The sequence below is a fragment of the Lagopus muta genome, chromosome 5 (genome assembly GCF_023343835.1).
Source record: "Lagopus muta isolate bLagMut1 chromosome 5, bLagMut1 primary, whole genome shotgun sequence".
NCBI lineage: Eukaryota > Metazoa > Chordata > Aves > Galliformes > Phasianidae > Lagopus > Lagopus muta.
In genome coordinates, this window is record NC_064437.1 from 54,265,956 (window position 1) to 54,280,482 (window position 14,527).

Sequence of the window (14,527 nt, forward strand, 5' to 3'; positions counted from 1 at the left end):
CCAGACAGCCCCTGCCAGATGTACCGAGGAGTCATGCACTGCTACATCTTAGGACAAATGAGCAAAACCCAAGCCCTCCCCTTTCTCGGTGTCAGCGAGAGGAACCAAGGCAGGTAGGTATTCTGTCAGTCTTGGCCCATGGTCTGCGCTGAGGAGGGATGAGGAAGAGGGGAGGGATGCTCCAATTTGGTCCAGGAGGGCAGAGCCGGTCCTCCATCGCCACCTGGTGCTCTGCCCCGGCATGGCACACACTTGTTACTTTTCGAACGCACATGCGTGGGTGCAGGGTATCTTGGTGGAGTGTGGAGAAAAATGAGGAGCAAACAGAGCAATTAACAGTGGGTTATAACACACATGGGTGTACATTAGTAATATGTTGATTGTATGCTAGAGAAAAACCCTTTCAACCTTAAGGTTCACTCTACATGCACAGAAAGAAAAGACACAGTTCCGTGGCACGCTCCTTGCTCAGGTGTGTGCCTAGAAGTGCCCGGGACTGCATGCAGCCTCATACTTAATTTCTTATAGCCTTCAGAGAGCTGGGATGGCTGAGCAGGAGCCCTTGGCAACCACATACCTATGTGCTGACATGGGTGTGGTGAGCAAACACTGTGCCTCTGCTGAGAGCTGCTCCCTCTCCAGTGACATCATTTCATAGAATTGAGTTGGAAGGAATACATGAAGGCCATCTGGTCTCACTCTCCTGCAGTGAACAAGGACACCTACAGCTCCATCAGGTGCTCAGAGCCCCGTCCCACCCTGATCTTGGGTGTCTCTGAGGACAAGGTGTCCCCTCCCTCTCTGGGCAACCTGTGCTGGTGCCCCACCACTCTCACTGTAAAAAAGCTCTTCAGTTTCACCTACACATCTGCTTCATGTAGCAGGAAACTTCTGCTTGTTATCTGGGGCCTCCAGCCTTCAAAGCCTGCAAGGTGTCAGCAAGCTTGACAACTGTGCAGTACTCAGACCTTGCAGTGCCACGGTCAAGTTCTGCAGCATACATGAAGGGGTTTGGAAGAACTCATCCCAACACGTTCAGCCACCCTTTTTGTGATAAACGGGCCACCCATGGAAAAAGAAATGCTTCTCTTCTTATTTTGGATCTGATGCCATATCACTCTCCAAAAAGAATATACTGAAATGTGTGTTAAGCCTTATGATCTTAACACAGACAGAGGGTCTTTGTGTTTGAGGACAGAGGTGAGCAGGCCATAAAGCTTTACAAATACAGCTACAAAATACAGCTGCAGCAGCAATTCAGAGCTAGAGGACAAATGGAGCTCCTTTATCCATTTAAGCCTGAGCTTAAATTTGCAATTTCACACACATCCAAAGTCATAAGTTTCTCTGGGAAACTTAAACTTAGTGGTTTGACAAAGAGAGTGGAATAATACAGTATTGAAAAGTTGAAAATAAAATAAACCAATCGGATCACAATTAAAAACGTCAAAAATTTATTTTCCTTAGGGCATAAGAGACAATGTAAACAAAATACAAAATTAAAAAAAAAAAATCACAAGTCAATTCTTACAGTCTGCAAACATTTGAAGATAGAGTACCCTTTCCCACTTCCCCCAAAACACTGCAAGCCTGCTCAAATGTTAACAAGCAACCATTCTGGACCCTGAAGGTCCAGTGAGTTTTGCCAAATCCCAAGCTGGGAATAAATCTCTCATGTAAGAAGGACACTGCATCTGTTTCATCAAACACTTAAAAAAAAAAGTCTGAAAAAATATAAATATTACAGATGAAAATCAGATTTAGCACCACCTTTGGTCCAAGCAATCAATGAACTGGGAGATAACAGATACAGTCTGTTTAGCAAATCCCTTCTGCCTGAGTCTTTGAAGATGTTAGAGGTTCACATTGCAAGAACTTGTAATAAAGCTGAGGGAAGAGCCCCCAAACTCCATCCCTCGTAACCTCCGCCAGTCCTGAGCATGCAGGAAGGTGAGCAGTACTGATTGCCCATTAGTAGATGCTGATCACCTCCAGGCTCTGGTAAGTGCCTATAGAGGGATGCTGGGATCTACTCACAGGCACAGCAATCTTGAGTTCTTGCTCTGTGTCTTCACATGCACAACTGCCTGAAACATTTTTCTCACTCTCTGTTGAGCAGACCCATGCAGAGTTCTCAGTTCTACACACAAAGACATTATTAAAATCCCACACCAAAACATTTCGTTTTACTACACTGCCTCAGCACATGGGAAAAACACACCAAACTTCCATTGCTTTACACTGTATTGCAGTTCTCTGAGCAAGTGCTTGGCCACAGCACATGGCTGTTGGGTAGCAATGGAAAAGAGGGCAGCTCTGAACCATTTCTGGACTGGGCACTAAAATCAATTCTGCAAGTCTGGATTATGGAGAAGGTAACACTTTGCACAACCGTGGTCCCCCCAGTGACAAATCTAGATGTCAATGTCAATGGCAACACTGTGCTATGATCTCACTTTTGATGAGATGTGCATGTGACAGAGATGTGCTTCTCCTGTCCCAGTCACAGGATCAGGCCCACAGTACCGTATCTATCAGCTAAAGACTCACAGGTCCCCAGAGGATCTGTGCTAAACCTCAGGGGACATTTCTACGGGATTGCTTGGCAAAAATGAGAACTACATCCTTGTGTTAGTCTGTAAAGGAGTTACTCATCTTTTCTACCTACAAATCTGACCTGCATTCAATCTACCAAGATTATGTGCAGACTCAGAGACTGGTCACAAAGAGGCCTTCTGTTTTGTGCCAGTTCAGACAGGGGCATTTTGTATGATAACTCATGCCACCAATGGCAAGAGATACTGCTGCATGAAAGATGTCATTTTCTGGCTTTCAGTTTTGACTGGAAGGCCAATATTTTCTATCATACACCAGATTTGCAGTTCTAGGAAAGCATCTCAAAGAGCCAAATACATTTGGGCCCTATCAGGAGCTCTTCACTGTACAAAATCATGTTGGTCATCAGCTCAAGTTCATTAAACAAAAACTGGGCACTCCGTGAGGCTGCAGTACTTATTTCTGCTTATAGCTTCCTGTCTGCTGTAGGTACATTAATGGTTGATGCCATGAATGTCAAAATACCTGTCAGCTCTGAAAGAATCAATATTTGGACAGAAAGCTCAAACATCTGCACTACGACCAATATTCACTGCCTTCAATAGAGCTGGACCATGGGCCACAAGTAAATATGGTCCCAAGCTGTTACAACAAAAAGGGCTTCCTCCGACTCATTTTCTTTACCTCTTGGCTTAACTCACATCCCAGAACAAACGGAACGGACTCCCGCCTTTTTAACTCTCTCCATATGAAAACAAAACAGTTCTCAGTTATTCCTTTTCCATATACACCACGACAGAAACCACAACAACTTCAGGACATTTTCCCAAGCAGAGCAGACAAAATGGTTCCCATGTTAAAAACAGCAACAAAAATAACAACCAGAAAAGCATCACCAACTTGACCACACACACACTAAAACCAACCACACATTTCTCTGTCTCTGGTCACCAACATGCTCTCCCAAGACACCACAGAGTACATTCCCACCACCTATCCACTAGAAAATGGAGTGCTACACCAACACAAAAATGACAACAGCGTCTAATGTTAAGAACATCAACAACTGAGGAAACCCACTGCAAACCTTGTTTAGATCAGACCTAGATTGATTTTGTCATCAAACATAAGTTTGGGACAGTAAAAACCGCAAGGCTTTCCATACCGTACGTGCTCTCCTAGGAGAGGGGAGCACAACCACTCGACAGATTCCAGCTTTCATTCAGCAACAGGTTTAGGCTCCATTAATTATCCACTGTTTCCAGAAATCGTTTGAGCTAATTAACAGTTTTAGAAGCAGCCACAGATATACGTGCCCAACAGAGATATCTGCATCTGAGCTTTGACCGAAGCAGCAATCAAGCTGCAGGCAAGACTTCTGATGTGAAAGTGTGATACCAACTCCTGACTGAGACATCTCATTGCTTTGATTCTCCCCAAACCTGGGAGCAAAGTAACTAATATCTCTGCCTGCAATTAAATGTGCAGTACAGCAACAGCACTGATGCAGCATGATGTGAGCCAGACAACAGAAATGCACTTACTCTGTGCACTACTGACCCCATAACAGTCAACTTATAGTACAGAAAAGCCATTGTAATGCTCCATGCACTCTGCTTCCACAATACTCCAGGTCTGAACCCACATGAGTAATGAGCAAACCCCTTCAGCAAGGGGAAAAAAAAAAGTCATCTACAGATTGGAAACAATTATAACATCCCCCCACTATGAAAATCTAAGACAGGCAATAGTTAACATTGGCTATCCACTGAAATCTCTCATATTTTTAAAGGTTGTGCTTTTTTTTTTTTTTTAATTCCTTTCTTATTTGCTCCAGTTTGTTAACGGCTATAGGCTAAGTTCCAGTGACTGCAGTATTTTCTCCTCTCCTGCTTCTGTAGGACAGACAAGCCCAACCTGGATGCTCAGGGGATCCAGACTCAGAACACAGTTTGATGCCCCCAAGGATGACGATGGGGTTTTGGCAATGCCATGCAATTCTCCTTCCCCTCTGCTTCTCCCCTCCACCAAACAGGACCGAGAAAGAAAGGTACAAAGTGCCTCTGGTACAGCAATCACGTGTGTTTCTCTTGCTTTGGGGGATCACTGACTTTAGGATACAGACTACCATCATCACAGAGTGTAAAACTCAACTTTTCTCAGTAATGAAAAATCCTAATGCAGAGCAGTGATGTATGAAAACCATCTATACAGAGAAAGCACCTGCAGTGTCAGATCAAATAATTTACGGCCTTATTAGAAACACTTTTTTCCCTTGTATTTTATCTTTTCCCACCCCTTCCCTGCCAATATAGTTGCCTTTCATTTCTTTCCAAATCATTGATACAGTTCCCATTAGTTTGATTCAGTAACAAACAGGAGTCTCAACTCAGGACAGCGGTGGTTTATGCTGACAAAAACAGGTCTGTAAAAATGCCAGTGTGAAGCTTTAAACCAAATTTATTTATTAAAGAAAACAAACAAACTAAAAAAAAAAAAAACCTCAGACACAAAAGAAAACAAAAATTGCACTCTTCAACTAGAATCAACACTACCTCGATGCAAGAACAAACGAAGAACATTGGTGATGGGACCAGCCCAGCCATGACATTATAAAATGGGAGAAGCTACTTTGTTCTGCCTGTGCCATCGGGTCTGCACTCAGCTTTCACCCAGGGATCACTGCAGAGCCCCAGCCGTGGTGTAAGGACACCCCACACAGCTGACACCCCAATAAAGATATCCAAGGGGAAGTTCTGGGGAACTCTGGGTGCTCCGACTGGCTCTAAGATGAGGAGGAAAAGCAGCAACAGCAACCTACATTGCAACCCCAAGTCTGGGAGAGAACTCTGGATGCAGCCCTACATACAGTACTTCATCTGAAGCTACAGACAACAGATGTGGCCACTGAGCAGCACAGAGAGACAGAAAAAGAAATAGAAGCACCGGGCACAGGTTAGCAGAGGCCATTGAAGAGCTCAAGCATGCAAACACATTCCCTACGCATTGCCACATCGGTGGTCCCTGCTTCTATCAAACAATTAAAAGCAAACGGGGAAAAAAATAAACATTTGCTCTTGAACCATTGTATTAGTGCTGTTGGCAGCTACTGAACACTGAATTCACACACAACACTTTGCTACATGGATAAATAACATCTGATGTTGCCAGAGAAGGAGCTGCTAGTATTGGAAAGATACCTGCAAGACAGCAGCAAAGCTCCAGTGGGTCTCACAAAGCCGCTGCACAACCTCCATGCAGCAGATGGTGCGTGGCAGCCCCAGCTCAGCACTCCCATGCCCCTTTAGGAGAATGGGCTGTGGGGAGCGCTCATGAAGGTTTCTGCCATTGTAACCCTACTGATGCTCCTGGACTTCTGGCTGGTTTGAACAAGAGCAAGTGAAAAAAATTGGGTTGGCTCCCCAAAACAAGATGAACCTGTAAAGCGTTAGTATCAATGACAGGATTTTGGAAAACATCTATTTCAATACAGCTGCAGAACTCTGTTCTCATTTGAATGCAAAGGTCTCTGGCAATAGCCAGGCCTTTTCACAAACTCAAGGGCAGCAGGACAAGAATTAAGCAGAAGGCTGAGGTACAGCTGCCCTCCAGGGACATCAAGTAGAGCTTCAGGAGAAACACTCCCCAGAGCTCAAAGAACCCAATGCTTGTCTTTCACATTACTTTTGGATCTCATTAAAACAGTCCAGTTTTTCAAAGAGAGGTTTTGCTGTTACCTGGATGGTGACATTACTCTGGACAGGTGGAAATTCTCCATCCATTCAAATAGGATTTTTTATTTTTATTTTTATTATTTGAAGAGCAGAGTTTCTGCTCAGCTTTACTTTGGAACTGAATGATCATCCTTTGCAAGCCAGGAACTAGGATTTCAAAAATCAGATTAGTTGTGAAATTCTGCAGGTGAGAAGTAACCTGGATAAAATGGGGACTTTCTTCTTTATTGTTAACCTAAGGAAAAAAGAAAGAAATGAGGACATATAGAAATACATTTCCACAGCTCTCAGAATAAATACAAATAACAGTACAGTATCAAAACATGGGACAGCACCAGCAGAAGTATTTTCTTAAGTTATTGATTCTGAAGCAAAAGAGGACAACCACCAGCAGAGACAAACCAGAAGGCAGTATCATGCAAGGATGACATACAGAGTACTTAAAGCATAGCTCAGAAGTCCTGTATTAATAAGGACATTAATGCACACCCTATACAAAAACCTGGCAACATGCTGCATAATCCTTACACTTTTAGTACCAGGTGATGCTCTCCGTGACAAGCAGCCATTCCAAGACCAACAGCCCCAGCTATCCATCCCTACCGACCCAAGGGTCCCGTTTTTATCCACCTGCCCCCTCCCCTGCATCTCCTGTTCCCATAAGAGTGCATGAATAGAGAATTGCAAACATTTCACACTGCACGTTCCACTCCAAGTCCTGGATGAGGGGCCTGTTTATTCGATGAATATTGCACTTATCCACTCACTGGATTTGATTTTTTTTTTTTTTCCTCAAGAATGCAGAGTATTTGGGAAAAAAATAGAAAAAAATAGTAGGATACAACACAGGAAAATATGAGTTATTAACAAGCTAGCTATGAAGATCTAAAATTAAATAGTACTAGTTCTATTCTGTTAATACTAGGAATATGAAAATAATGAATGCTTTACCAAATTCCCTTGTTTTTCATATAAGATAAAAGCAGTAACTTTCTTTTTAACTGAGGAAAGCAATGAATATATATTACAATAAAATACGATTCATTAAGATCTGAAAGTGATGGAAACAGTCATATAATGCCTTCGTCAAACTATAGCATCGCAATGGGAAGAGCCTTTGGAGTGCATCCACAAGGGCCACATCCATGTTTTAGCTGTACCAGTGCATGTGAAAATCCATTTTTAGGAGTCAAACCATGAGCCAATTTCAATCTGTGAAGTTACTGAGCATGTGCTGTTTCTGTACAGTGATTCAATATCCTGGCACATGCCCATTGCATCTTTTATCTTGGAAAGTTTGGCTTGCAAAGGACTGGTACATATGGCTGCACCTACCCACTGCAAGACATGAGAGAAGAATTAACAGGGACTGCCTTCCATGGGGAAGGGCAGCCAACAAAACCATATTACTGCTGTTACAAGAAAGTGGGATGAACTGGGAGACAGAGGAAAACAGCAATTAAATCTTTCAGGCATTATATAAACCTCAATAACGAACTCAGAAGTGCTCATTATTATTAAAGTTGCAGTATACAGCAAGATGCAATTTTCACATTCTCAAATTTTGTTCTATGGTATTGGGCTTGGGGTTCTCTGTTGGTTCCAATTCAAGGCTTTTGGGACAGCGGGGGCAGTGACAGCAGCCACCTCTCCCCCAGATGAGGGCTCCCTTCTGCTGCAATCGGCATCGCCGGGGCCCCACTTCCTCTTCTGTCCAGTTCAAGAACAGAAAGAGGGAGATTTAAACAGTACTACTGATTTCTGCATTGAGTGCCCACTGAGGTGTATGTTATGTTTAAATATTGCTCTTAATCCAGTGTCAGTTCTGACAAATTTAGTAAATAAAGCTTAAGGCGACATGAACATTTCAGAGGAGAGCTCGAACATTTCTGCACTGCACTGTCCTTCGAGTCCCCCCCTTCCAGGTTTGCCCTGCAGTCAGGGCAGTTCTCTGATGGACTTCAGGGCCTTTCCCTTTGTTTCACAGCCAACGAAGAAAATGGCTTGCAATTTTTGGGAACTAGCTGCTTGCCAATGGAAAAAAAATTAAAAATTGACCTGATATCTTTCAGTTGCAAGAATAATAAAAAAAAAAAAATAAATCACCTGTGATGACAGCAAGAGGAGAGGACAAAGAAAAGAAAGTAACAGTATTTCTGGGGGCTGCTGGGGTATGGTATTTGCTTTAGAAGTGTCCTTCAGAAGTACAGCATCAAATAAAAGGAAGCCCAAACCAGAGCCTTCCCACTGGGTGCGAAACCCAGTGTGTGACGCAGCAGCCCTCACTCATTGCTGACAACAAGCAGCTGATCTGCACTCATCCCTTCTGCGGAAGGGCAGGGGGCAGTCACAACAGCACTGGCTTTGCAGCCTCATCTATAGGCTCTGGCTTTCCTCAGCCCTCACAAAGCTTTCAAGATGGGATAAAGCAGCAATTGGGCCACTGTGTACATTGGGCTGATGCTTGAGAAAAGCCTGGTGATAATACAGGCACCACCCATCCATGCCATTCAGCATCATGCAAGGCACGTGGCACCAAGCATCACAAATAGCCACAAAAAGCAGCTTTTCCTTCTCAAATCCTACAAGGACTGCTGCAGCTCAGAGATACTCTGGGCTCAACTTTGGCTGGATGTAAGTATGACTATCTGTTGCAGCCTGGGCTTTCCTATCTGAGCTGTATGCTACTCTCCTCTCCCTGGGCGGGGGGCTCACATCACTCTGCACCATACTTGAAGAATTCAGTGGCTCAATGCAGAAGATCTGGGAGCTGTGCTTCTACTTCCCCCCAAAGAGACGACTTGGTGGGAATGTCTCTAAACAACGTTAGAATATTTTAAATAATAAGTTAATTCTTAATAAATATGTGCTTCAAGAAAATGATAATTATATACTGCACCTTTAAATAATGCACTTAGTTCTCTGCATTGGCTTCCATTTTGGTTTCTTTTATTGTTAAAGTGCATTAATTCAAAATAATGAACCACTTCCGCATCATTATTGTTAAAATAAATCATAACATTAATACAAGTCACTAAGTCACTACTATTAGTACTGCAATCTAGCAGATAACTCTATGTATTGCTCTATTTAATACTGTCCAGCAGAAGAATATAATACTTCTATTGTAATCTCACAACATCTCCAACAGCCTTTTACAGCTGCGACCATATTAGTACAACTAAAAATGGGGAGAAGTATGAGACTGGGCCACAATGCCTCAGATACACATCCAGTAAGATGAAGCCAACTGGATACATACATATATATTATATAGTAAGATGTAAGGTACAAAGAGGGTCCTGCACACTGATACAAGCTGTTGTGCAGATACGCCTCCTTCTCCTGCCACCACAACTGAAAGGGATCCCAAACACCCACCCCTCCCTGCCTGGATTCTGAGAGCCCCTCAAAACACAGCACTGCTTGTAGCCTGTTGTGGCACTTCGATGTTATTTCGGCCACCTAAAGGATATCAGACAGGTTAGCTGTAGGCAACTCTCTCAATATTACCATAGCAATTAAAAGCCCCACCCTCCTCCCTCCCCCCCCCCCCAAAAAAAAAGTTAAGAATAAAGACAAGAACAACGTATAAATGGTATAATTTTTTTTTGGCAGAGAAACATCCCCCATAACACACAATACTGTTGTGCTATTTTACTCAGACCCTCGAACCCAGCTATTTTTAAGTCTTTGTAACCTTTACCTTCCAAGCCAAATCGTATGAAGCTCTGGTGGAAAAAAAGGGCATGGATCATCTTGTGTAAACCAGTAGTGAAATAGTTTGCCTCTTCCCTCTTAAAACAGACACAAGACTACCTATTATTTAAAAGAATTAGATTTTGATTTAGAGTGATTAACAGAACCATTTTAAAAATAAAAAAAATAAGCAAGGCTTTCTCAAGTACAGTAGGGATTTGGCCAATGATGTTTACAGTACAAGAGTTGGCTACCTCAAGAATAACTTCATATTCCAAAGCCTTCTGCAGTGGATGCCTCTTCTATTTCACACAACGCCATCTTCATCAGGTGCCACGTTTCCAAGCATGAGTTAAAAAAAACAAACAGAAATGGAACTAGAAGAGGCAGCTTCCTGGTTAATGTGTTTTAGACTTAATTGCTTTGATATTAAATCCCTGAGCCTGAAAAGCCCAGGCACACTTTCCAGTACAAACGTACTTCTTGGATTCAAGTGGGAACAGAAACACATATTTGGCTCCTACTTCAGTTTTAAGTCTCTTTTGGTAAACCAAGACAAAAAAAAAAAAACAAAACCCAGAATGCACAGAAAAGAAACAAAACATGGAAAAACAATTCCCCAAAAATATACAAATTAAGGATGTGCAGACCGAGTTTGATGGCTTTTTTCCCCCCTCGTTGTAAACACTGATGTTGCAGAAGGTTACAGCTATTTCTAACTAATACCTCTATGGGCCCTGCTAGCAGACAGTATGCTTGGATTTGGACCAGACTGCTAGAAAAGCAGAAGCAACACATTTGACAGCCACGTCTTTAGTGTCTTAAGGGACTTTTGTACATTTTGATTTTATGACAAGTTTTGAGAAACCCAGTTCTGTAAATAGACTCAACCAGGATCTCCTGGCAGAAGTCAGGCACAGAACTAAATAGGGAGCCTACAAAGTAATAAACGTGCTTAAGCATAGGGTTTGTAGGTTTGTCTTTACAAGCACCAGTAGGCATTGCTGCCCTAGAACACCTGATATCAACTCAAAGAAGGAGACAGAAAGAAAGGAAACAAGGAGCCCTCCAACCAACACCACCTGATCGCCATTCCGGGTGAATTAGCAGAAAGAACAACACACAGATGAAGTCAGAGACCAAATCTCTCCACGATGAAAAGGCTCCAACTCTGGACCAAACAACTGTTGAGAAGGAAAAAAAAAAAAAAAAAAAGCTTCTCCAAAGGATTTGAGTCCCTTTGTGTTTCAGAAAATTCCATTTGCTTCTCACTGCAAGTTGTAGAAATGCATCCGAAACTCTTGGGTATTCCACATACGGACAAGAACGAGGAGAAAAGGGAGCCAAGATTGTAAAAGAGTTTGGCACAGAACTCCCCAAGTTGAGATGCATGTGTATTTCTCTCATGAAAGGCACACACTTGGTTTCCTATCAATAACGGGAAAGATGGGATGTCATACCCTGTTACACATATAAGATTATTAACAACTTCACAAAAAGGCAGTTGACTGCTGCATCTTCATAGTTGCTTACAACATGTTAACCCCACAAACCTCTCCAGAACATGGCAGATTTGTCCTCAGCATAGACTCCTTCGTCCCTTTGTACAAACTGGGGCACATGGGAAAGGTCTTTGTGTATAGCAGTTATTTTTTTCCACATGTACACAGCAGGAACAGTATAAATTAGGGAGGTTAAAGATATTGCAATACTAGTTCTTTTTCTCCAAATAATTTGAGGGCACCCAGCCCTTGAATGGCTTCACACCATTCATGATCTGGCAGTACCACCAGCCATTTGGGTTCCTTTCAAGGACCTCCATGCAGACACCTTCTTGAAATCCCGCAGTCTCCTCATCCCCTTCATAGTCTGCAATCGAAACATAGATGTCCTTGAGGTTGTTATGGATGAACTGGGATTTTTCAATGGGCTTTGGCCTGACAGTAGACACGGGGATCCCATTCCTCTGGCTGGGGAGGTTGGAGGTGGGCTCTGAACCCTCGGAGCCCGACCTCTCAGGCTGCTTTCCCTTTGCATCACCTGGCTGTGACCGTGCATTACTGAAGGAGGAATTGCGACGCACATTTCTAAGATGGTCTGTGGCTGTTAAAGACTCATTTCTGCGCAAGGAGCACGACAAGTTGTTATCCTTAGGTGGTGGGGAGACAAACACCGACTGAGGCCGGACAGCAAGCTGCCTCACACCATTCCGCATTTTTACAGGTCCTGATGTTTTTGAAAATCCACCTGGAGGTTTGCTTGGGATGGGTGGTGTTGCACGTTTGCTCTGGTTGATGGTGTTCAAAGCCTGAACCCTCTTCTCTATCTTCTCTAAGCTGTTTGATTTATTTTCATTTTTCCTGTTCCTGGTGAATGAGGCATCGGTCTCCACTGATGTGGTTTCTTGCTGGTTATCAGGGAGAGCCAAGTAATGGGAAGGAGCCCAGCCTTCCATATCTCCATATTTCAGGTACCACCACCCACTGGCTTGCTTTTCAAGCACTTCCACTTCCACTCCTGCTGGGAAGCAAATTTCAGAATCCTGTACCTTCTGGTATGAGTCAGTGGTCACATAGAAACACCTGGAATCATTTTCCTGCTCAGTTTTGGCTGGATGGCTAGAACAGAAAATGCCACGGGAAGGAACTGTAATGAGGTCAGCTGAGCCCCTCCTCACATGGTCATCGTGGTTTTCAGAAGCTGTGTGTGGTGGGCTTTCAGACTCTTCACTTCTCGAACCTTTAAGTCCACCTCTGAGTTGCCCAGTTGGCCTCAGCTGACGCCTTAAAGTGCTGATATCCATCTTTTCTTGACTCTGAGAATCTGCCTTGTTCAGGAATGGTTTGGGCCTAACAATTGGTTTTGCTCTAATTGAAGGACTCTGCCCAGGCTCCTTCTTCATGCCTGTTCTTGGCACGCTACGTAAGCCAACATCTGAAGCTGATCTTGGTTTTGCCTCCTCACTCCTAGAATAGTGACATTTTCCAATCTCGGGCTGGATGTCTTTTTCCATCTTGGGCTTCATGAAAGATGATTTAGGAGAGAGAGAACATGGTGAGTTCCTTCGAATCAAAGAAAGAGAAGAGCTTTTCTGAGAATCAGAGTCTCCACTAGATTCCTTATTGGACAAAGAATCTTCCACATAACGCCTGAACCCCTCATTCTCATAAATGGTCTCCTCTTCATTAGCAACATCCTCTGAAGACTCTCCTACTTTGAACTTTGCTTTCTGAAGTGATGACACAGGAGAGGGCTTGAGGGGCTGAAACAGTCGTTTCTCAGGAGTGCCCTCTTCACGATGACTTTCATTTACTTCACACTCTGAATCAAAGCCAAAGGCAGGCACATCATACTCAGGTTCTTCATATTTCACCTTGTGGGGAGAGTCCTGGGTATGCTCTGAAGAAGCCATTCCAGTTGTTCCTTCTTCAGAGTCTTTAGGCTTACTGGGTGGTGCTGGGGGAGGAACTTTCGGGCGGGTTAAAGTACTTGTTCTTCTATTTAAATTTGGCTTCTTCCTCTTGTCAATGTAAGATGCTGGAGCCCATCCTTCCTTCTCTCCAATCTGCACATACCACCAGCCACCAGAATTCTTTTCTATAACCTACGAGACGATAAGGAACACATTACTTAAACAAAAATCTCTATGAATTACTTTTCGCTCCTTCCATTTCAATCCTGTCCCCTACAACAGCCAAGCATTATTTTTCCACTGTTCGCACTGTTAAGGCTCACCTCTGCCTTTTGTCCACCGCGAAAGCTTATCCCATCAGAGATACACGACTGGAACTCTGCAATGGTGTAGTATTCCACTTCCACAGAGGGTGGCTCTGGTGGTTTGGGCAACTGAAAACCCTATGGCAAACAGGAAGTTTCGTTCAGTTAAACCATAGAAACAGCAGGCTGAACAGCAGTATGAACGAGAAATTGCCTTCTCAGACATTCTATTCACTGAACTCTTTCTTCTTCCTGTGCAACTTCCTAAAGAGATGGGATGCAAGAGAGAAGGCTTTCTAAATATGCACTGTCAATGACATTTTTGCTAGCTACTGCGAGTGTGATAATCTTTACCTGAACAGTAAAACATTTTACTGATGGGGCATAAACTGTGAGCTGCCATACCAGTCACAGTCACCCCATTTACTCTGGGGCTTTGTCCAGTAACACTCCATTCTGGATGACTTGTCACAACTGCAGAAAAATGCATTGCAACATGCCTATGATAGATTCTGCCTATTGCCAAATATACTGCTATAAAAATGTAATGTAATTATTGCTTTTAATATGCTGCTGGATTGTAATTCTTCAATGACATGACCAAATGGATATCTTCAACAAGAAAGGAGAGCTTTGCTCAGCTGAATTGATAAAAGAAGGGGAAGAACATCACTATAGAACAAAAAGATTCCTGTTTCTCTCCATAACAGTCCCAAAACAATACCAACATCCAAACGTCAACAAAACCCACATTTACATTTTACAATGGCTCCATGAGCAACAAGACACTGATATTTATGGCTATTATAGTAGCATATCAG

At 43.2% G+C, this 14,527-nt stretch overlaps 1 protein-coding gene across 9 annotated transcripts in view; it reads right to left on the reverse strand.

The window, feature by feature from the left end:
• Nucleotides 1-1,713: 1,713 nt before the first annotated feature.
• Nucleotides 1,714-14,527, reverse strand: part of SH3PXD2A (SH3 and PX domains 2A) — a 235,739-nt gene continuing 222,925 nt past the window's right edge. For all 9 annotated transcript variants that reach the window (XM_048946827.1, XM_048946828.1, XM_048946825.1 and 6 more), the window contains 2 exons: nt 13,725-13,844; nt 1,714-13,593 (listed from right to left, as the gene is read on the reverse strand). In XM_048946827.1, coding sequence (XP_048802784.1) covers nt 11,701-13,593; nt 13,725-13,844 — 2,013 coding nt within the window. In that variant the 3' untranslated portion in view covers nt 1,714-11,700. The remainder of the gene's footprint in view (nt 13,594-13,724; nt 13,845-14,527) is intronic.